At 41.0% G+C, this 24623-nt stretch overlaps 2 protein-coding genes across 4 annotated transcripts in view; both read left to right on the top strand.

Annotated features, from left to right (window-relative positions):
* Positions 1-631: 631 nt before the first annotated feature.
* fibinb (fin bud initiation factor b) lies at positions 632-3579 on the top strand. Its single transcript, XM_086294064.1, has one exon. It carries the CDS (start codon positions 1064-1066, stop codon positions 1682-1684), a length of 621 nt encoding a protein of 206 aa, XP_086150190.1. The 5' UTR covers positions 632-1063; the 3' UTR covers positions 1685-3579.
* Positions 3580-6621: 3042 nt separating this feature from the next.
* The window catches only part of bbox1 (butyrobetaine (gamma), 2-oxoglutarate dioxygenase (gamma-butyrobetaine hydroxylase) 1), a 19880-nt gene continuing 1878 nt past the window's right edge, over positions 6622-24623 (top strand). The window contains exons 1-6 of one of the 3 annotated variants that reach the window (XM_086294057.1): positions 6622-6703; positions 10267-10724; positions 12292-12406; positions 22313-22511; positions 24024-24129; positions 24292-24488. In XM_086294057.1, the coding sequence (XP_086150183.1) occupies positions 10323-10724; positions 12292-12406; positions 22313-22511; positions 24024-24129; positions 24292-24488 (1019 nt within the window). In that variant the 5' untranslated portion in view covers positions 6622-6703; positions 10267-10322. Of the gene's footprint in view, positions 6704-8669; positions 8896-10266; positions 10725-12291; positions 12407-22312; positions 22512-24023; positions 24130-24291; positions 24489-24623 lie in introns of those variants that run through there. The other 2 variants (XM_086294040.1, XM_086294048.1) reach the window with 2 other exon arrangements.

The raw sequence follows: 24623 nt of genomic DNA, 5'->3' as shown, positions 1-24623 counted from the left end.
ACTGTATGTACAGTAACTTTAAAAATTAAGCTACACGAATTACTATGACTGTTCATAGGCAGCATATCAGTCTCTATTTATTCCAGTCTCACAGTCCAGAGAAACAAAACATCAGACAACACAAAAACGAGATTAAAAACTGAAAAAAGCTATACCAGCGTCTCCACATAGACTTGAGCCAATGCACTATTCTGCCATGAAATGCAGTGACTTGGATGTAAGGTGTAAGAAAACAATCCTGCAAACTGTAATGAAATCAGATACGTTTTTCCTGTTCTACATACATACGTAATGCTGTTTGTGTCCACGTCATCTTTATATTATGCAATACTACCACAGAAATTATATGTCTGCCACACTTCACGTCAGGTATTAAAAAACAGATTTTATAAAACCAGGCCACTACCTGGTTATATTCACTATAATTATAGGGCCGATTGCATTTCATGTTTACATGTGGTCTAGTGTAGCCTATATTTCTCGGTAGGGTAATAACTTGTTGAACCTTTTCTGCCAGCTGGTCACGGTTATGTGAATTCACACAAACTTGGTCTTTCTTGGTTTCGATGGGGCTTTAACAGCTTTGGCCTTGCTGGTAGCAGCCTGGTGCAGACTGAATGCAGCCTTTTAAGTGACGGAGGGGCTGTAATTTGAGAGTAGCACAGAGGTATTATTAGCCAAAAACCGAAGCGCGGCACTTGAGACTTCCAGATGTTGCGTTTGAGGCACCAGACTAAAGCCGGGAGTACAACTGCTGAAACAAACTTTCATACATCGCCTTCGTGCTCGCCGACAGTGATGGGAGTTGGCAGGCTCCGTTAAAGGACGAGAGGTGGAAAACAACTTACGCCACTTCATCTGCTCGGACCCAGAAGAATATCAGAGAGGGTTGCGAGAAAGTTTCAACCAACTGCGCACTTTGGACTTTAAAACTAACTGAAATGTTTGTGGTTTTCTGCCGGTTTGGGATTTAATAGACAACCGGGCTCATATTTTTTCGAATACATCATTTTTAAACTTATTTATTTCCTATTTGTGAGTATATTTGGGACAAGTGGGCATCATGGCTGTTTTTCACTTGCTCCTCTTTGCCGGGTTATCACTGTCGGTGTATGGAGGCTTTTACCAGGGACCTTTACATCCGGAGATGTCTAATGGTACTTTCCATCATTATTTCGTGCCGGACGGCGACTACGAGGACAACGACGACCCGGAGAAGTGCCAGATGCTTTTTAAAATGAAAGACGAGCGAAAGTGCAGCCTCGGCGAGGACCAGGACGCCGTCATACGGGATGATTTCACTATCATCAAGAGGCAGATCGAGGACTCTGCCAGGGTGCTGGAGGGGATCGGGAAAAGCATCTCGTACGACCTGGACGGAGAGGACAGCTACGGGAAGTATTTGCGGAGGGAGACAACCCAGATAAACGAGGCGTTTACAAACTCGGAGAAATCTCTGCTGGAGCTCGAGGTGAAATTCAAACAGAGCCAGGAGAGTGAGCTGAAGGAGGAGCACCGGCTCAATGACGACTTTCTTAACATGATAGTGCACACGCGGGACGTCCTGAAGGAGACGTTGGACATTTCTCTGGGCCTGAAGGACAAGCACGAGCTCCTGTCTTTGATCATCCGCAGCCACGGCACGAGACTGAGCAGACTGAAGAACGAGTACCTCAAGTTCTGAGTGAAAATAGTCCCTAATCATCTCATTAATGCAGCACCACATTTTTCTTTTATTATTATTATTGTTGTTATTATTATTATAATAGTTGCGCTTGACCAAGAGACAGAGGCAGAGAGAAAATTACATACCAGGGGCATAAAGCCAGAGCATAAAGGATCAGTTCTCCTGAACTAACAAATATTTTCCTCACTAAAATGTTCTGTAGATGAAGATAATTTTGGGTGCGTGTGCCCCGTTTATTTGTATTTGTATTTTTAACATATCTCTAAAGATTTCAAGCCAACAAATTAATAAATAAAAAAAATTTAAAAAGTGCAATATCATAATTGGCATTGCAAAATCTCAGGGAGGAAACAAATGTGTTTTAGGGGGGAACTTTGACTCTTTTTTTTTTCTTTTTCTGTTTTTTTTTTATGTTGGCTTCATATTCCAATTAAGTCGGTTCGAAACTAAAAACGCAGTATGGGGGACATTAACTTGGCACTGCATACACTGCAGTAATGGTAGAATTTCTTTTTGAAGGAATATAAAAAAAAGAACCTACCCTAACCTAAAATGTAGCTATCTCCATTTGTAAGGTACAGATAGAGTTAATCTGTTCTTCTTCTTATTATTATTTTAGAAAAAGTCTTTTGGACTGTCTCTGGCATAGTAAAGCTTTTGTTAAAATAAACAAGAAATATGAGTAGGAAACAATCTTTAAATATTCTTATGAAAAAAGGAACAATCTTTTTCATCTTATGCAACATAATCCAACAATACTGTGATACCATTTCTGGGGGCGGGGGACAGTTAAGACATTCCTAAATTTGGTCTATTTCTCTCAGAATCATCCAAATACCAAACAAATCAAAGTGCTTCATCCAACTGATGTAAAAACATGATGTAAAAAAATTCCAGTAACACAATCCAGGTTTAGTTAAAGCATCCAGATATTAATAGGATAAACAGCATGGTGACAATTCTGTGTGCACTGTTGTACTTTGATAACTTTGTATACTCTATCCTTACAATACAAAATGTTAGTAGAATATCTAAAATGATTCAATATGAAGTAATGTTTTACAGTAGATAATACATCGCCTTAATGTTACTCCAATACTGTCTCTCTGCAAGTGAGTGTACCAGAAATGTCTCTTTTTGTCTTTTTATTGGTTAGTGATCTGCGTTTACCTGTCACGGCTTTCTGCATGTGTGTATGTGTGGGGTTATGCGTGTGAAACAATGGCTTTGTATAGGAGTCAGCCAATCACAAGAGTGACAAAAGGAAAAATCCTTTTTCAAAACACAGGTCTTAGTTTGAGTTTTCCAACACTCGTTCGGTTCTCTCTCAGAGTGAGTTTTGGAGCAGAATCCTTACCCTGCGCTCAATGCCATCTATTTGGTTTGACTTTGACACCAAAATTTAAATAGATTAGCAGCAACATTACAAGGTTATGTGTTTATGTCGCTCTTAGTTTGTGCTTCAGACGAGTGTTTCTGGCAAAACCAAAAATAATGTTTACATATGTATCTGATGTATGTTTTTGTTTATAGGCTAGCAGACTTTGCACAATTCTTTGCTGTCGCGATGCTAAAGGTTGTGACATGGTTAAAAATGCAAAGCCTCCTGTAGTCTTTGAAAATGTACAGTGTTTTTAGAGGTAAGTAAATACTGTGAGTGCCAATATCTTTATTACTGAACATCTATTATGTATTCATTGTTTATATAAATAGAGCAGCAAAAAAAATCTATTCTTGTATATCTTTAAGATATGTGGCCAGATGTAATACTTTGATGGATAAGACTGCAGGCAGCACTAGTAGACTTCTGTGTCAAATACTAATCTGTAAAACAACATACTTAATGGATTGCGTCGAGTCTTCTTAAATAAAGAAGTTGTGTTTGAAGTACAGTGTTGCTGCAACAGCTGGTCCTTTGAGCACTGGGTCCCTCCCATTGTTGTTGTTTTCTTCTAGTAGTTACTGACATGAAAGTGAGCTTACACCATTCATTATGTCGCAGGGGATCCCCATGGATCCCCATCCAGGAGGTCCTGAGAGTTTGTGGTGTTTAGCACACCCCACAATGTTGCTGTAGCAGTATAACAATGGGGGAATGCACAATATATTGCCACATGCTTCAAAACAAAGTTGCCTTCCATGTTTGCTTTACAAGGTTTTGAAGTCTGCTGTGAATTATACACACAGGCAATGCCCCCTAATTATGGATGCTTTGAAGGAAGAAGCTGCTTGCTGGCATTTACAAGAAACAGACATGTAAGGATGTTGTGTAGCTGGTGTTTTAAGCAGTGTGGTGGACCTTACAGACAACTTTGTTTGTTCCTGAGTTCTATTTCAGTAAGCTGAAAATCTTTTTTTCCCTTTGGCCCTTTAAGACCACACATAAGGTTGAATAAAGAGGGTGAGGCTTTGAGTTGGAGAAACTGAGAAATCATGAGTCAATAATATTGATTCAAAACCATATTTAAAAGTGCCAGCTTGTGCGCATTATGTAACACTGGAAAGTACAGCTTTACTTGCAGATACTTTGAGTCGACCGATTAGGATGAAGCCAACATTAAAAAGAAGACACAGTATAGGCCCAGCAGCAAACATAAAAGCTGGGAACACTATAGCTTACACTGTGTTTCCACAAGAGGGTAAAAACTTTGTTTTTTTTTAGCTAAAGTAAAATGATTATTAGCAGCATGCAGAGCAAAAAAAGACACTGACACTGAATCCTTGTTCTCTAAAGCCACTGACCCCAACCATTGACAGGCTACGTCAGGGTTTCCAGCAGGTTTTCCTGCTTTCCCCAATGTGTACATGCAAAATAGATTGAAAAAGCCAAACTTTTAAATTCCAATTATAAAAGTAAATATCTGCAGTGATTCATGAAACCTGGGAAGCAAGCTACCAGAAGTATTTGTTAGCTTAAAATTAGGTAGCTAAAAAGATAGCTCAGCTGAATGTTGTGAATTAAATCACTATCTAAAAGTACCAAATCGATAGCTAAAATTAATGGATAAATGATGGAAAATATGCTGCTGAATATCAGATAAATTGTTAGTTAGGAAAATAATAAAACATTTCTAGCCAAATTTATTTTAACCAAATAGTTAACTTTAAATATCAATGAATTAAGAATCCACATTGTTGATGCAAAATTAATAAGGACATTAAGTTATGTCTAACCAGTGTTCTGTTTCCAAATGTTATATATGAATACCAGGTTTACTCAAATGAGCCAAACACAGGCTGCTCAAATGTATGGAAAGGATTTTCTTCTTTCAGTTGCACTTTTAGGGGTTGCCACAGTGAATCATCTGCCTCCATCTCACCTTGTCGCTAGCATCTTCTTCTGTCACAGCAACCATCTGCAAGTCCTCCTGCACTACATCCATGAATCTTCTCTATTGTAGTAGTTCAATCAAATTAACACACTAAACCACGAAGAGTTTTATCAATAAACAGGGAAGTGAAGCTCATCTGACAGGCATGTGTGAGTATGCACACCAAAAAGGCTAGGAATCACTCAGTGGCCAAGTTAGTAGGTACACTTTGTTAGTACCAGATTGGACCCCTTTTGCCTTCAGAACTGTTTAAATTCTTCGTGTAACAGATTCACAAATGTGCTGTAATCATTCCTCTGAGATTCTGGTTCTTATTCAAATGACACCCTCACACAGTTACAGCTTACGTCAACAATACAAATGTCCTGTTGCACCACATCCAAAAGGTGCTTTATTAGACCAAGATCTTGTGACTGTAGAGGCCATTTGAGCACACTGAACTCACTGTCATGTTCAAGAAACCAGTTTGATCTGGGCTTTGTGACATGGTGCATTATCCTGCTGGAAGCAGCCATCAGAAGATCGATACACCGAGCCCATAAAGGAATGAACATGGTCAGCAAATGCTGTGTGCCAAGAAATATCCCCTACGCCATTACAGCAGCAGCAGCATCCTGAACCATAATACAAGTTAGAATAGATCCAGGCTTTCATGGTGTTTTACAGCAAATCCTGACCCCTCATCCAAATCACAACAGAAATCAAGCCTCATCAGACCAAGTAATGCTTTTCCAGTCGTCTAAAGGAGTGGCACGCAGTGTGGTCTTCTGGTGCTGTAACCCATTTGCTTCAGGGTTTTGTATTAAAGATGCTCTTCTGCTTCTGTTCTGTTTTTAACAAGTGGTTATTTGAGTTACTGCTCCCTCCCTATTAGCTCAAAGCAAGCTGGTCATTCTCCTCTGATCTCTGGTACTAACAAGGCATTTCTTCACCAGCAATTGGTGCATTCTGGATATTTTTTCTGTTCCAGGCCATTTTCTGTAAACCATAGAAATGGTTGCACAGCAAAATCCCAGCAGATCAGCAGTTTCTGAAATATTTAGACTAGCCAGTCTGGCACTATCAACCACATCACATTCAAAGTAATTTAAATCACCTTTCTTTCGCATGCTGAGGCTCGGTTTGAACTTTAGCATGTAGTGTTGATGCCACGTAATTGGCTGACTACATGTTCCTTTAATGAGTAAATGAACAGGTGTACCTAACAAAGTGGCTAGTGAGTGATAGCAGAGCTGCTTTAACTACCATTCTTACTGGTAAGTCATCATTTCACCTTTGGTTTTATATGAATTGCAGTGTTACATAATGAACAGTGTTCAGCTGTGGCTGGGCACTTTGTCCATTTGGTTCAATCATTTCAGAAACATTGTGAGACAGATTTAACAGCATATGTAACACAGAGAGTATACTTGAACCAGTTGCACAAAGTCCAGTGCCTTTGGGTGACTGAGTAGAAATTATCTCTTACCCTTTGAAACGCACATCTATTAAACTGTAAACTAGGTGACCATGTGTCTGACAATGTGTCTCTTCCTGGGTTAATCATTTCAAAATGATGCTTTTCAAAATAAAACTTTGGCATTAGCAGGTGCCACTTGGATTAAAACTTACACTCCTCCGCTGCTGTGTGCTGGTCATCCTCATCTGAAACCTACAAAGAAGGCATCAAAACTGAGGGGAAAAGGTATGAATGGACACAAAAGTTCTGTGCGTTATCCACTCATGTCTTTATCAGTTTTACAGTTTTCAATATGCGTTTTTGTTTGTTTGTTTTTTTGATTACTTCCCAACCATTGGTCTAAAAGAAAAAAGTAGCAAGTGGACACACTTTCAAAGCTGAAAGAAACAGTTTATATTCGGACCTTCATTCCAGATAAATGTAAAAGATTTATTGATATCAGAATGATAAATATTTGATCTAGTGCCTCCACTGGCATCCTCAAAAGCACAGAGACATATAAACTTAGAATTTATGTAATTTCTATGGACATTTATAGGCTCTGGGGATTGGCTGTCATCCATTCACTTTTCTCTAGACTGAAGTATAAATACATAACAGATATTGGATGGCTTCCCATCAACTTTTGTACTCATTTTTTTACTCCTCAGGAGACTTTGGGGATTACAGGACTTTTTTCTTATGTGCTGCCATCAAGCTAACATGGTTCAGACTGAAATTTGTTGACAAGCAGTAGAAGCAGATGAGATTTATGAAAGGAAATGTGTTGTAATTTTTCAGCAGAATTTGATTTACAGCAGTCATTTTTAGGGTCCTTCATACTGTAAAGTGCAGGCCTGGTATCTGCCTAATAGTAGCACAATATAATCAACACTTTGTTTATAACCGTTAAGGTTCTGTATGAAGCCCACTGAATTGTGTTATTTATTTTATTTAATTTTTTTGGGAAATGAAAAAGGATACCTCAGTGAGGCACCATGAAAAATGTCTGAACCTTATTGTGTTGACTGTCACGTCTATTTCAATTATAACCAATACCACATTTAAATAGCAGAAGCTGACCCACAGTGCTTTAAAGACAGGCACATTCTCATTCCAGGTCTCCAAAAAAAACCCGTTTTAAAACACATGAAAAGCTGAAAGTGAAAGGTCTAAATGCTGGTGCAGATCTGCCTCGTTTACTTTAAAATGGGGGATTGTGGCACTGGCCATTTTTCTTCAAGTGCTCCTTTAAGTTTCGTTCCCAAGTTAAACAAACAACGCTGTTCCCAGCATTTGTCTCAAACCAATGAGCTTTAGGCAGAGAGGGCATATTTCGCACATATTGGCTTCCTATTAAATCCAGAATCAAATTTGAACTCTTATCACATACAAGGCCCCGTTTTATCATATCACCTCAATAGAGCACTTCGCTTCCAGAGTTCTGGTTTACTTGTGGGTACCTAGGATACATAATAGCAGAATGGGAGGCAGAGCTTGAAGTGCACTGAGTGTTTCTTCTTTACTCACCTTTTTCATTGACTGTGTGTTTATACACCACTCTACATTTAATCATCAGTTGTTATTATACCCAGGCATCTCTTCCACGGCATGTCTTTTGTCCTGTCTTTCTTCCCTCACCCTCAGTCGGTCATACCAGATGTCTTCCCCTCCCTGAGCCTGGTTCTGTGGAGGTTTCTTCCTATTAAAAGGGAGTTTTTCCTTCCCAATGTTGCCAAAGTGTTCGTTCATACGGAGTTGCCTGACTGTTGGAGTTTTTTCTGTGTTATTATAGGGTCTTTATCTTTTAATATTTGACTGCAGGGTAAACACAGATATAATTAATAACTTTTATTACGGCTCTTTGTATGTTAGCTAACTGGATTGAATGCGGTACACAAAACAAATAGGACTGTAATTCATTTTCGTAATTACACCTGCGGATAACGTGCAACGATAACCTAGTGGACCTCCAAAACGCGCACATGTTTGCCCCTAACCACCCAAAGGCGCTTATCACACTGAAACTGTGACCCACCTACTATTAGAATTAAAATAACGGTGTTAGATTAACTGGTAGCTGTGTAGCGTGTGTCTGCTGTACTTTCCCACTACTGTTTCTAAAAACACATCCACCCTGTCCTTATCAGATTGTATCGTGGCTGTATTATGGCTGGGATAAGAAAGTAGAGCAAAGTTTACGCGCGTGTAGTGATTGTGTCTTCCTGTTCAATACTGCCGCCGATCAACCTTTCACCTACTTTCTCTGGCACGCTGACACCCGGCGGTTGTGTTGTGACGTCCGCAGTGCTCGTGGGAACAACACACCGACCGTCATCTAATTGATCCAGGTAAATTCTGTTGATGGCGAAAAGGCGGACTTTTTTTTCTTCTTCCTGCCACTTTAATACACAAACTTGACACAGGAGTCCTGCTGGGTAAGCGGCTCCACTGTTTAGTCTCGCTATTAGCTTTGAAGCTGAATTCAGGATGTCGTTGTATCGGATGAACGAGTGCGTTGACAGAAACTAGCCTGCTAACAGTCGAGGGTTAGCTCGTTCTTCAAACACAGCGGCTACCGGCTAAATGCTGTCATTTTAGACCTTACGGAGTTAGACCGAGGATAAGTCACTCTGTCAGTAGCTGTTCACCAACTCATTTCTGATTCAGTCAATGTATGTTGTATGCTTGTCAAAACCAGCTGTCAGTGCCACAGCCCTGATCAACAACAGTAGAATCGGGAAGCTTGAAGTCAGCAGTATTAAAGAAATAGAAGCTAATCTCGCACTGAGTTATATATAAATAAACTGTAACAAAACAAGCACCCACAGCTGTCAAATGAGGGGGGTACGAATCAAAGGGCTAAACCTAACCCTGTTCAGCACAGACAGTTACACCCCCGAAATGTTTTACAGCTATTGTTTGAATCTGTGAAAGTGGAATGATGCATTAGTTAGTTGGGTGGCAAAATTACCCAGCTGTCTTTTATTTTTTAAAGCGCATTCCGAACATTTCACACTTATAAGTTCCTAACTGTGAGTTTGCTGTCTCCAGTCGGTTTTTTGTGGTTGGTGGTCAGACATTAGAGGTGGGCGGATCAGGCCAAATATCGATTGTATCGATACCAAAGCTGGTATTGGTATCAGATTGATACTAACACAATAGGATTGATACTTTGTTTCCATCCAAGTTCAGCATGTAACCCACTGAATTGTCATTGTCTAAATCATTTTTTAAATGAAAAATGTCTAAACCATGTTGTCTGTTTTGTTTATAGCCTATAACACGTTTAAACAACAGAAGCTGACCCAGAGTGCTTTAAAGACAGTCTAAACCCAAATTTAAAATACATGAAAAGCTGAAAGCTGTGTTTTGTTGTATTAACTCATTACTGTGGAAACTACAAATCACAGTTATTTACTGGTCAATGAAATCTTAAAAGAATTTCAAAATTAATGATTGTTTATCTCATAAATCATAACGAGCTGCTCTCCCCTACATAAACTGGCTTTATAGCTTAACGGTATCTGTATTGTATCGGCACACCACCGATGAAACGGTGAAGGTTAATATGTGAATATCATCATCATATTCAATTTCAGATTGCTAATGTGTCTTGTGCATGCAAACTGTTCAGCATTTCGGTCAAAAGAAAAATTGTGTGGTTTCTAAACTGCAGCTTTGTCTTATCAACACAGTCAGCAGAGTGTAGCATAGCAACAAACCACATTTCCAAAAGCTGCATGGAAACGAGAAAAAAAAATCTTGCTTTTTAATATTGTCTAAAGTCACTAACTTTTTCTCTGCAGAGTGTTAGCCCTTTCCAATCTGGCGATAAAGCTGCCGGGGGCAAAACCCTTCAGAAATGTGGATGAGCACTGTTGCACGTTCGGCCCTGCCTGCTCTGCAGAGGAGCACCTCTCTGACCCGCCAGGCTCTGAGGGCTTGTCGTAGGCTGGGGCCAACCGCTGCTCCTCTACCTCCTTGCCTGATTTCATTACATCTTCGTTGGCGGCACACACTGGAGTCAGCCTCCCTTCCTGCCTCTCGCCACCTAGTGAGGCATGTCCGAGCTCTGGACGATGACAGGCAGATGGAGGTGGAGTGGGAGGATGGAGGCCACAGTCTGTACCCATTCACCTGGCTGAGAGACAACTGCCAGTGTCCACTGTGTACCCTGCAATCTGCTCAAGCCCGAACGCTCTTGCTGGCCGATCTCGATATTCACACAGGAGTAGATGTTGTGGAGGTCACCAATGACAACAAGGTGGGCTGCTGCCAAACTTGGCTTGTGGTTTTCAGAGTTCCACACAGACACACAAGATGGATGTTTTATGTTTAGAGAAAAGGATGAAAGTTAAAATTATGACTCAAGTTGGCTGCGAGTGGATTTCCAGAGCTACTCTCTGGTTCAACAGTAATTTCTCTCCAGTCATGTAGTTGTACTTGCACATTATTTTGAAATACCACTTCTTTTGCGCTCCTTATAACTTTCACCTGTAAGATCATTGGTCCTCTTTTAAGTTAATCAGTATCCAAAATAATATCCAAAAGCTCACTTAAACTCAAGGATGAACTGATTAGATTTTGGTGGTCAAAGGTCACTGGTGTTATCTCACAATTTCTTTCTTTCTTTATTTTTTGGCCATAGCGTAAGATCTTTTCACCAAATATCAAACAGGATAAAAGGTCAACTTAACTGATATTATAATGTTCTGCACGTTCTTGCCCATTATTCAGAACATTAACTCGGAAACAGAAGGAGGAGATGTGATTAGATTTCAGGTTGGTGTGATACTTAATGTTAAGTTCCTTTAGCCTTTACTGCATACATCATGAGTCAGCACAGATGTGCATGAAAGCTGCACCTTGGCTAGTTTGCTGGGCGTACAGGCACTAGGCAGGGATTCTAATTTTGACTGTTCTTTAGGGGAAAAAGTGGTGTCACCTTAGGCCCTGGAAAATATATAGTGATTACTTGCTTTTATCTGATGTTTTCAGGCCAAACAAATAAGTAAACATGAATTCAGCAGAAGAACTGATATTTCAAATGTTTTACAAAGATTCAAACATGACATCTCCACAACTCTATTCTCGTTGCTCTGCTTTAAGCAGTTTGTTTGGGTGCGCTTGTGTCGTTGTCGTGTTTAAAATTTTAAATGCATCTCATTATACTTGGTTGTCATGAAACTTGTTCCAGTTCGGGAATGACATTTACACTTTGCTTATTGTTACTGAGAAACTGCCTGGTGATGAACTGAGGAGGTCGATGAGGTCAGACAGTCTAATTTTGGCGCATTCAGCCTGACCTTTAAGTCCTCCAAAGAAATCTCCCCAGTGAACTGTGTCCTTCAGAGGATCCAGGCCCTGAAGTAGGACACGGCTATAAACGGATTCCTTTGACGTGACAGCACTGCCAAGCTACCGTGTGCATCCTGTTTCCTGTGCCAAGATATACTGGATAGCCATTATGCATTATAGCAAACACGCGTCTTTAAAAATACCAAAAGGTTTGAGGACGTGGTTGGATTGGCTAAAAGCCTCCACAGGTATTTGGAAAGAAGGGAGTAAGTTTTGTTTTTTTGTTTTTTTAACCTTATGAAGCAAAAAAAACAAAACCAACGCCTTCAAAGATCAGTGTTCAAACCCATCTTTTTTTCTATCCTAGTCATGTGTTACTAACAAGACAATACCCTCTAAATAAACATGGATTGTTCATTTGACACAAACTTTACTTCAGTTGATTAGCAATCACTACAAAATATTAGGTGAACACTTAAAAAGAAAAAGAGCACTTTGACAAACCAGTTCAATAAGCTTTCATCTCTCCACAGGTCTCCATCGTATGGCCCGACCAGCACATCAGTGTCTTTGATGCAGAGTGGCTGAAGAAACGCTGCTTCTCTCCTGCTGCCCGACAGGCAATGCAGGAAGAGCTTTTCCTCAATAGTGAGTCCAGCTTTCATAATTTTCACTCAATTTAAAGTCTGTACTTTTAGGATGTCATGTACTTGATAGGAGCAGCGGCCTCGCCCTCTATCCAGGATTTCCTGTGCCGAGCTGTGCTGTGATCTTTTGAATTGCATGCGTTTCATCATGGGCTAAGCTTTGTCACCTGAAAGAAGGTAGAAGGTATTATCAGATTGCAACAGTGTGTGCCAAAAATCTTTCCACCAAGAGAATGTTTTATGTACATTTGGGGAGTTTCATTTAATATCTCTGCTTTAGTTTGTGATGTTCTTGTAAAGTAGAATTTACTCTTATTTTTGATCTTCTACTGTATTGTATTTACTTATGTGGAGTTTAACTGAGAAGGCCACAAAATGAAACCATTAAATTGGTGACAAAAAGGGCTGCCGTTATTGGGGCTGCTGTAGTCTTAAACCAGTGATTACTTTCTAATTATTGTTGATGTAATGGTAAAATAGATTATCTTTAAAGGAGGCCATAAATCACGCCGCAGCTGTCTCAAAATTAACAGGATGAACAAACACTGTCATGAATAACTGCATTTTCAAAGCAGTATCTGAAAACGGCAATTTATCAGCTTGCCGAGCAGCAGGTGTTACCAGCTTGCACGTAAACGGTAAAGCAGCAAGTCCAACGAAGCTCGTCACGGATCACATTTTCCATACTGTGACCACAGAACCTCATATTTCACATTAGATGCGACTCACAGTCCGAACGGGAAGAATAGAAGTTAAGTGCAGCCGGTTTTATTTCAGCACACGGTGATTCATTTGACTTCTTTTTTTTCTTTTTTTTGTCCAACACAGAAAAGTTCAGTCAGCGATGAGTTCGTATCAAACTCTGAGTAATGCATTCACAGTAATTTACTGCAAAATACAAGATGATTTAATTTTCGTCTTTCAACGCAGGCACGTTGGAAGTGGGTAATTATGTATCCTCCTGTGTGGACGGTGTAAATGAAACATTTTCTGCTTTAGCGCTGTTGGACATAAACTGAGTAATTTCTGTAGGCCTATTCCACTGTGTCACAATTATATTCGGAAGCTGTTTGTGCGTATCCCTGTAGTCTGTTAATGAGACTGTCAAGGTTGCTCAGTTGAAATAAATTTCTTGCTGGGATTACTGTAGAGTTAGAACAATTGCAGACTGGTATTTCATACTTCATGTAGTTGTTGTTTTTGTTCCATCGTCGCTTTTTAGTTTAAAGTGTTTTCCAATCAGTTGTATCTGACAATAGTGTGTCTGAACTAGACGGGTTTATCTGCAGGGAAATATATGAATGAATGTGTAGTAGAAAATGTAATAGCACTTGGCATGCGACGTGAATACAGTCACTGTGAGCGCCGCTTGACTGTGTAGCTGCTAAAATGAAAATTCGTGTAAATTCCGAGCTTTTCCCAGGGAACAAAAAGATGCCCCCGATTTAAACTCGTCTTTGCAAACATTGGTTTTTTTTTTTCGCTTTGTAACATTACAATACTTTTTTTTTAAAGACTAGAAGAAAACTCATTTTACAGTACATTTACAATGGCCCAGGACGCTTTACAGTCTGCCAGACAAGCAGAGGAGAAAGTTCAGCTGTGGAACAAGGTAGCAGCACTTCAGTGGAGCGGGGGATGGACTGTAGTTGGTTTGTGTACACACACGTGGTCCTGAAGGATCCACAGGGCTGAGCGGCTCCTGCTCTGTTCCAGACTGATTAAGGGTCTGTACGTGTGTGTCTTGTGTTGCAGAACTCCTCTATTCATGTGGAGGTGTAAGTAGATCGCCCTCATAGCAATTTACAGACAGTCATTTTGTTGTTTAGGGTTTTTTTTTTTTTCAGAAGCGCTCAGCTCAGAGCCAGGAGCGCTCCTGGAAGGCGCTGCTAAGATCATGCATCAAAACACAATAAAAGATGACGTACACACACACACACACACACACACGCACTCACTGGGTTTAATTATTTCCTCCTGAGCGCCAGCATGAAATTCCTCGAACTGAAAAATACCGGAAAGGTCTACATTCTCAAAAGATGGATGATGCACAGCGTTCACCTCTGAGGTTTTTTCTCGCATTCTCACTCACTTACTTGTTTGTGGCTAAAGTGAAGCCCACCGTTTGAATTTCTGTGTGCTTTTTCATGCAGCGCTCCTCGATTTTACAGGCCCAAGTGGGCTTGTGAAAGCGAAAGTGTAGCACACTTGAGACGCAGTGAGGTCAATGTGATAATTTGAGCTTTGGGGTTTTTATTCATCATGTTTTAAAACTTCACTTTTTGTCTAAAGTAGGGCTTTTTTCTTGCTTTCTTTTACTATTTGTGCCTTTCAAATCACAAGTGTGTAGCTCACCAGAAAGCTATTGGTGAAATGCTATTAGACATCAATCGGGGACAGTTATTCAGTGATACAGATGAGTATCACTGATAAATGCCTTTTTTGCCTTTTGTTTTGTCTACAGCAGGGACAAAGTGCTTAACCATGTGTCGCACTGCATCCGCCATATTTCACAGGGAATGTTGTATGCATCGGATCGTGAGCCTTTCCAAGCCTCCTCCGTACTTTTCCCTTCTCCTTGTTCTGGTACAGACTGATCTGTCTCATCTGTCCAAAGAATGCTGTTCCAGAGCTGGGCTGACTTTTGGTTTTAAACAGAATTCCTTGGCTGATTTCGATAAAATTTTATCTTTACGATGGAAATGACTCTGTGATCATCTACCAGTGCTGTTTTTGTTGTGGAAGTCCAGGTGAGTCTGCACGTTAAGCCCGTATTCTTCATAACTTTACCTGGAAAAAATAAAATAACAAAGATTGTGTCAGTTCCAAAAATGTATAAACTTAAATATATTAGATAGGTCTGTAATATGTCAGAATTTCAAATTTATTATCCTGATAAATACACTCAGTAAAAATCTAAGCTAATGTGAAACGCTGTAAGGAAGTGGGCTGTGTTTAAGAGGGAAAAAAAAAGCTGACGTCAGTGTAACCGAGTCTCACGCAGACCCCTGTCTGTCTGTACCATATGGAAAATGAATTCAGACTGAGGGTCAAGAACGCAGCAGCATGTTCTTAGCAAATACAAGCTCACCGTTGTATTTCCTTCCTTTCAGAACAAACGAATCCCTGAGCCTGCAGATAACGTGCGACCACAGATTTAAACTCACGCTGCTCGGTTTCTGCGAGTGGGGATTTCTTATAAACTCCACTGTACCTTTTTATTTTAAACTGTTGTGGTTCTTACTGCCTTATATGCTTTCATGTTTTACTGCATTTGTGCAGAAATTGTTTGATTACTTGATATTTAAAAAGAACTTATCTAAAATTGAGATTTGATATAATGACCAAGAGTCCACCGCGAGTTAAAAAAGCTTTGATGTGTGACGTGGATCTATGAACGTCAGTGCTTTCTTGTTGTTCGATCCACTGCTTTCCCAATCAGGATTATTCCTCGAGCAAAGCCTGGACAGGAAGTACCAACTGGATTTGAGATTTTATGCTTTATTGCAGCATTACAAGTTTAAATGAGTGTTGTTAGTTCAAGTCTGTTGCGTTAGAAATGCTGCTGTAAATAAACATAGCTGTGAAATCATTCCTGCTCATACATATTAGAAAATATTACAGCAGATGTGTTGGCATGCGCAGACACTGAGCTCAACGCACAGTCGGCACGGAATGACGCATTTAATAGACTTAGCTATTCTGTGTGGATCGAGTATTTACATCTCCTTTGTAGATATGTTTGGGACCTTTGGAATACACTCATGCCATTATCTTGCTGGCACTATGAACCCTTTACATCGTTTAAAGGAGAGTGACGATGTCGCAGTGCTCTCGGGAACACTAAAAGCATATGTCACTCACATCCTTATCTGCAATGAGTCTTCCTTTCATAATAAATCTGTCAGTGATTTACTTAAAGCCTGCCAGATGCTTTCAGTATTTGAGCCATGTAATCATCTCGGGCCTCCCACTTGGAGCTTGTCATGTTTATTTAGCCGGGGTTGATTTCATGACTAATTTTATGTCACTGGTATTTAAAAGGCAGAAATGAAACAGGTTAAGTGGGGTTTTTAAAAAAGTAAAAATAAGCCTGAATACGTGGCTTTGAGCTTTTTTCCTCACACTTATCCACCACTTCACATATGTAGTCTCTTCTTTTTCTAAATTGCAGTTATGAGTATTCTCTAATTTAGCCAACTGTTCATCCTCAACTGGGGCATAATGGCATGTCATTACTCTTGTAACAAGTTGAGTCTTTAAATGCGATTTCGCAGAATATCAGGATCAGGTTTTATTAGTAAAAGCGCACTTTCTTCTTTGAAGCACATCCATTCACATTCAGAGTGATTTTGAATATCAAAACAGTGCTTCACTGATAGATGGCAAAGTCACAACAAAAGATTTATGCCTGTGTTTACAGTAATCGTTGGTCCCCTGGTTTATTGTTAATCATATTTCATAAAAGAGCAGGGTTTATTTTACAATCATTTTGCAATTTTTCTTCAGTTGCACAGCGTTTTCTTTCCATAGTCATAGCTCCTTCAACACATGCATCACTCAATACTCCTGCTGTTGATCAGTTTAGATAAAAATGAAACACAAAGTGTGTTTAAAATCTGAAGCAATACATGAAGTAGTATACTGGACTTTTTTTTAATTTTGAAAAAGGTTTCTTTTCGCTTTTACAGCTGTCCTTTCTCTGGCCTGCCAAAAAAACGTCCTAGTAACTTATCACAGCCAAAAAAGTATTTCTGCTGTCAAAAGTCTGACAAAAGCTGACCTAAACAGAAAAAGGGGGAAATATTTCCCTACAGTACGTACTGCACCAGACTGACTCTTTCATAGTACTTGCTAATACATTTTAAAAACATCCACAGAGATACTCCCTAACAGACTTGAAAACCTGTAATGTCGTCTTGTCAAATTGAAATCCGTTGCTGCTCGATTTTGTACCGATTCCACTAACTAGAGAATTCCAGGCTAAAATGAAACTGTCCAAAGGTATCAGGGAAATGATCATTTTCGCATCAGTGCAGCCATAAAGTCCAGAAGTTCAGGTTCAGTTTCTCTTTCTGGGAGATACATTGATAAAAATGTCTAAATATATGCAGTTTGCACACATGTGTTGGCACCCATGTCCTGTACACAGATACATGTTTTGTTTTGTTTTTTCGATCAACCTGGTTGCCTTTTTCAGTTATCCTTTTCCCTTCTAAAGAGAAAATGTGTCAGTTTTCTTTGCTCTCCGTAGCATTAAAAATGTATTTTTTGCCCTAATTTCCTGCTTTTAATACTTACATTATAAATCAATTAGCATTCCATTTGAATTGGACATATATCGTAAACGTACTGACTGACTGGTGGATTTTTCTTCATTAAGTCTGCTGATGGATTTCATAGCAGCTGATTTGTCAGTTCCCAGTTTCAATGATGTTTTTCCCCTTTGCCATCTGGTCTGAGTTTAGCCTTCTGTGTCACCAATCATCAGTCGACCGAGCGGCTTCCCTGGAAACAGCTGTGGAAGTCCAACAGCGGAAAAACACGTACGTTCTTCCAAACTGGATCATCACTTCACGCGCCGTTTACAGTTTCAGCACAACCAACTTTCCAAACACATGCGCTCTCACAGGCTGTATTACCAACCTCACATGAGAAACTGGTGTATACTTTAATTTGTCATAAATGGCTTTTATTTATTTACTGTGTACTCTGCAATAATGGAGTCTTGAGGGGTTTAGCACTTCAGACTTGTCAGAAATACGATTGGTTCATCAAGCCTTTCATATATCAGGTGTCTCTTTCAAGCGACCTCAAAATTGGCCCCCTTTCAACAGATTTCACCATTTTTCACCCGCAACACAGTTTATTTCTCACGGTGTATTCCTATAATTCCTCACGGATCAGTTATATTTGGGTTAAATCCCTTTTCTATGTCATCTCATTTGAAATTTCAACACCTTTGCATCAGACTCCACGGGAAGCTTAATGACTATAATGATTGGATTTTTCATTTCTTTGGCAAGGCAGACGTCCCGCTTGGCACTTGAAATAATGCTGAAAGAGTTGCGTATAAGTTTCCAAAAAAAGACATGATTTTGACAAACTAGCACAGTGTTCAGTTGAGTTTCGGGAAACTAAATTTGCAGATGGAGAAAGTTTGGATTAGCGTGCGGAGGGGACTGCTGCTCCTCGGTGAGAAAACACTGCTCACACTGTGTCTTCCAAAGTGGTAATGCACAAGTTGGCTGCTCCGTAATCCGCGTCTGTTTCATTAATAAAGGTGTGTTTGTTGCACTAGTGGAAAGGTGGCGTGATGGTCTTGCAGTGCCATTGATAAACGCACACTCCGGTACATATGCTAGGAAAATGCAAATGTGCTTGGTAATTGTTGAGTAGAATATGACTGCACATTTCTTTCCAGGTGTCTTCTTAGAAAAGGATTATATTGGAACATTAAATAGTTTAAAACATTGATAAAAGCCAGTAGTGACCGTTTCTGCTCTTTCTTCTTTACATGAAAAGCTTCTTTTAGTCCTTCGTAGAGAGACAAAGCAAAATCTATTGGGACAAAAAAACTAAAACAAAACTGATTTGACTGATTGTAGATCTTTAACCAATAAGAGTACAAAGGATCCCACCATAGTTTATATTGATGCACCACTAAAATCACATAAAAAGTACAGATAGCGGGGTCATTTTTCCACTTTAAAAAAAAACAAAAACAAAGGAGATTGCATATATTCAGTAAAACTTCTAAAATCTGCTTTCAGTATAAACAGCAGTTTGCTGATCTGAGCTCTGTGATAAAACTTAACCAAGTCAAAACAAAAGCTCTGGATAACTGCAGTGATTCAAGTAGAGCTTTGAAGGCGCTCCCAGTTGCAGAGGAGAGCGACCCTGGGCCTGCGAGCTTAAATCACACAGCCCAGCGAGAGCAGAGCCAAACTGCCATGAGCTGCCTGACGACCACGGGAACCACGGCTTCAGGTTTCCTCATCTGGAAAAGCCACTGTAGCAGACCAGGACTGGGGGGGTGGGGGCACAGTGGAGGGGATTATGCACATATCTTGTCAGGCTGTCGGAGGGTGTCCCTTCAAGCACATGGCAGCACAGTCCTGTGTGTGAAACCCACAGTGATTTTACACAAATGAACACAGTGCAGACTCGAGGCTGCCTCAGTTTGACACTGCTCTGCTCTGTTTTATTATTTTTTTCTTTTGCATACTGATATTTAAAAAACACACACATGCTAATTCTGACACCGGACCACCGGTAACCACAGCTGGAAACTATGCAAAAGAGAGTGATGGTTCTTATTGCCTGTGTGGATGCTTTTCCAAAAGAATACTCAAAAAAAAATTGGTGATTAAGAGCTTTGAGTGGTTTGTACTTACAGGACAAGAATATTGTGTACTGGACTTGATCTGCCCAGGTTTACTGCTGCAGGACACTGAGCTTGTGTTCACTTCATTAATAGAACTACAGCATTGACTTCACTAAGATTTGATTTTGGTCACCCCCACCTCCTACAAATCTGTCTCTTTAGCTACCAGCACTCCTCAGTGTTCACCAGCATCTTGGCAGCTGTGTTTTTTAACTGTTAAGTGCAGAGCAGGTAGAAAAAAACTTGGTGCTTTATTGCCAAAAACCCACTTCCAGCTGCTTGGGAAAACAAGCTACGAGAGCAGTGAAAAGGAGAGGCTCCAATAAGCTGAGGCAAGCTGACGACTGAAAATTGTCTGACATCGTTCATATTCACATGCTGCTTTTAATCCATTGTTGATGCAGAGAAGCAGCTTTAAATCAAAGAATATCTTTTGAATAGAACTGCACTGTGAGTGTAACAGCAGCTGCAGAGAAACAGGTTAGCAAAAGCTGTTCGGGTGAAAAAAAAACTTATTTTGTTTCATAATGTGTGATCAGTGTGACGGGGGAAGATCCTCCTTTATGATTCCTCCCAGGCAAGATTTGTGATTAGCCTTGCCGGTTAAAAACAAGCTAATGTTAGGTGCTGATTACTTGATTAGAAAGCAGATACTCTGCAAAGTTCTCGTCTTTTGTTCAACCCAGCAGCCACGCTGTGAATTCCCCTGATAGCGGCGAACGTGATGCGTTTCCACAATGAGATCGGAGCTGAACTAGAGCCAGGACTGCTCAGCTGATGTATACGCACACTGCAGCTAATGCTGTAGCCCCTTTGTCACGAGTGACACCCTAAACTGCAGAGCTGAAACGCCGCAATGCCTGTACAAGACAGTTCCAGTTTCACAAGAGTAATTGTAACACTGGGGCTTGACCTTTGCCCCAGTTTCTCGTTCCCCATCTCTGTTGCCCACCGCCCTCTTGACAAGTTTTAACAAGCAGCAGGTTCCTGACCCTTTTGAATTGTGCAGCCAGAAACTGATTGTTTGTGACAACAGCCTGGAGGGAGGTCTGCAAGTCACGATCGCTGTGTTTCTGACTGATGCTGCATCTCTGCCTCAGCGGCTCTGAAACTCCGCATCACCAGTTAAAGTCTTTTTGTCATACCTCTAAATCTTTGTGGCCTTCAGAGCAAACAGTCGCATTTTGTTTTGCGGTTTGAAACACTTTAGATGATGATAAATTATGCATTAGGTTCAGCGCGCTCGCCCTGTGTGTCCATCTCCTGCAAGCCTTAGCCTTGTAATCTGCTTATGATGCAGCCATTTGGAAAGTTGTTTGGAAGTCGGTGGACAAAGGAAAAAAAGACACGAAAAGGAGCCACAAACATCAGACAGGTACAAAATCTCCTCAGTTTAAACCTTCCTCTTCCTCCTCCCCCCACAAATGCACTTAGCAGCTGTTTCGTTGGAAGTCACTGGAGGGAGGCTCCACGGAAAAAGAAGTCGAGCCAGTTGGGTGGAGAGCAGTGGGAGGATTTTGGGGGGGTTTTCTCCACACTTCTGTCTGTCTGATGGAGACGTGCTGATTTTTCTCAGCAAGCTATTCTTCTTCAAGCGCACACACGATGGCATGCAGTGGAGATCTGCAGCGTTTCTAGATTTAATTGGAACTAATAAGCAGGGGGCAGTAATGGACTTTAAATGAATTGTTTCCTTTTTTGCAATAAAACAAACATCACATCAGTCATACTGTTAGCTGCTACTTAATATTGTTGTTGTTTTTTAAACAAAGGAAATCCAACTACTCGTTGTGTTTCATTTGATAATAAAAAGTGTTTGTGGTCATATTTCCATGTTGACTTGATTTCATTCACCTGCAGCATACCAGGATGAGAAGAGGATTGGGGGGGGGTGGGGTTTGGAAGGTCAAATGTGTGCTGATGGAAAGTCTGAGAGAGCAGACGTGCCCTATATCTGATTGCAGCTGAAGTCAACAGGCTCAGATTAATTCTTTGAATTTTTACGCCTTTTATTGGAGGAGGGCGGCGGCGGAGGAGAAGAGCTCGGAGGAAAGAAGTGAGATGACTTGCAGGGACTGGTTCAACCACCTGAGGATCCACCTTGGGGGGCACGCAGCTCGGAACGTTTTGTGGTGTGGGCCCTTGCCACCCAGTTTATTGGCTTGACCTCCTTCAGAGAGTGCAAAGATCTCCAAATATCTACAGGTTATATAAAACTGTCTGTGCAACCTGCAGTCTCTCAGTCAGCTAGAAGCCAACTCGGGTTTATACCAGCACGCTGACAAAGAAGGACAAAACAAGAGTGTAACATCTGATAAAATGCTTTGCTGCAGAGCACTCCTGCCCTCGCTGTACAGCATTTGTTTGTGTAACGGAGCCGTTATGGCACAGAGGCTGTTGCTTTAGAATGCTTTGTGTTCCTGTGTCGCACAACCAGCTTTAATTCTTGACAGACAGAAACCAGAAATAAACACGTACATAAGAAGTGAACTTTCTGCCGTGTCCGCTTCCTCGTTTCAGGGCGTTATTATTGGGACTCGACACTGCGCATTCCCTCAGCAGACTTTGACGAAGTCCTCCGTGACGATAAGGCCGCGCTCACTTGGCTCCTGGCCCTGCGTCGTGTTGGCATGGTCTACCTGAAGGGGGCTCCTGCAGAGCAGGGCCAAGTGGCCAGACTGGCTGAGAGGATTGGCTATCTCAGGCTGACATTTTACGGGTAAGACTCTGTGATCTTCCTCCATTTTTGCTCCAGTGATCCTCAGCCAAGCCATTGTTTAATAATCTGACTCCCCTCTAAATCCCGAGCTGTTGAATTTTCCACCGATCACATATTAGCTGGAGCAGAGCCCCGGAGTGTTATTAGTAAGAATTTAAATACAAAAGACCCTTAAAAAAATGCATGTCTTTTTCCAGTGAATCAGAAAGAGCTCGATATTGTGCTGAAAGAAGGGCTCAGATTCTGACTTTGGTACATTAACGAAATATGTCTGGGGCCTGGATCTCCTCCATGCCTGCTTCATGCCCTGGGGGACGGGGTTATGGCTCTCTACATCCTCTTGCAGACCATTACATGTGGAAACCATTTGAATACAAGCGTGCTGATCCACACAGGTGTGCACACGGGTGTGTTCACTGTTCGTAGACTTAAATTACACCTTTCTTTGCTGCTACTTCAAAGCACATTGTGCGCTGTCTGTCCTGCGTGCTGCACAACAACATTGAATATTTAGTATTTACTGCTGTTTACACTTAGCTAGATTAATGCGATGGTGTTGTGTTTAGTATGTTGCTTTGTTTTTTTTTTGCTTGTTTTCTATTCTTTCTCTCTCAACAGGTGATCCAGGAGATTTTTTTCCCTTTCTCACTGTCCCTCTCCCCTTCTTTTCCTCCCTCTCCCTTTCCTATCCCTCACTCATGTCTGTCCCGTCTGTAGCAACTGAAAATAAAATAAAATAAATAATAAAAACAAAGGTCGATCAAATGGACCAATACAGCAATGCCACGATGATCCATTTGGCAAAGTAAATCCATTGGGTATCCTTGTTGGTCTTCAGACAACAATTCTGACGGCTAAAGAACCAAATGGGACAGGCAAAAAAACGAAATATGTCCAATAGTGAATAATCCATAGCTTTGATTCATTTCGGTTTCATGGAGGAGCTTAGCGAACGGCCGTCGGGGCCCCTTTCACCACACCAGAGTTCATCATTTTGACTTATTGCTGTGCTGATTACTTGAGGACAGAGACGGGGAAAACAACCTAAAAGCATTCCAGCTTTTTTTTTTTTTTTTAAGCCAGAGGAATTACCTGGTGCACTCAGTCAGAACAGAGGTTTGGAGCGTAAAGCTTTGCCTCTGCCAGCGGATGAGCTCATGCCACTGGAAGTAAAAGAGTCTGCAGACTAAAGCTGAAGGCCTGCCATCACAGAAACGAGACAGTTTTACGACCCCCGCATCATCCGAACGAGACATGCAAACAGAACATGGAAGATAACTTTACCTCATTAGTGCTCGACTCTTGCTGCATCTCAATGAAGTGCCTGCTTAAGAGGCCACAGGCTGAGCATTCCTGTGAAGCTGCCTGCTTTCCCCCCTCAGGGAACCCTCCGAACTTCATCTGATCTCGTCCTTTTTCCTCCACGCGGCCTAATTGTCGCCGCTGATCTTCTAAAGCTAAAGTTAAATAATTAAAGTGGAGTATATTAATGAATGTTATCTTTGTCCTCAGGCACACATGGCAGGTCCAGGACAAACCCATGGCAAACAATGTAGCCTACACTTCAGGAAAGCTCAGTCTGCATACAGACTACCCGGCGTTACACTTTGCACCTGGAGTGAGTAAAATCTTACTTGTACGCTCTGTTTGGAAGATGAAATAACAGCAGACAGATATGGTATCGCTCCTGAGTTATGGCTGCGTTCGGCTTTTACGTTGTCAGAGTTGTAAAACGAGCATTTGTGGCGCATGTGTGTGTGTCTGTGTCGGGCTGGCGTAGGTGCAGTTTCTACATTGCATCAACCAGGCTAAGGAAGGAGGGGAGAGCGAAGTGGTGGACGGCTTCCACATGGCTGAGCAGCTGCAGAGAGAAGACCCAGAGGCCTTCCAGACGCTCACCTCGCTGCGCGTGGACTTCACCGACACCGGGACAGATTACTGCGACTTCATGCTGCAGTCCAAGAACTGCATCATTGAGTAAGTGGAGATGATCAGGCAGATCATCAGTTTGTGCTTTCTTTGAGGTTTTTTCCCCGGCACACACACACATTTACTCATTTTATATAAAGCAGAGATTCAGACTTTTAGAGAAACTACACAGTGACATTTCTG

This window comes from Aulonocara sp. 'chitande type north' Nkhata Bay, linkage group LG1 (assembly GCF_057382095.1).
Source record: "Aulonocara sp. 'chitande type north' Nkhata Bay isolate Kocher_YH1m ecotype deep benthic linkage group LG1, A_spYH_male_GT1.1, whole genome shotgun sequence".
Classification (NCBI taxonomy): domain Eukaryota; kingdom Metazoa; phylum Chordata; class Actinopteri; order Cichliformes; family Cichlidae; genus Aulonocara; species Aulonocara sp. 'chitande type north' Nkhata Bay.
The sequence above is the reverse complement of the archived record's forward strand: the minus strand, read 5'-3'. Positions and strand labels throughout refer to the sequence as shown.

Bases quoted from the DNA above. Each gene is read 5' to 3' on its own strand.
- fibinb (XM_086294064.1), top strand. From the start codon at position 1,064: ATGGCTGTTTTTCACTTGCTCCTCTTTGCCGGGTTATCACTGTCGGTG.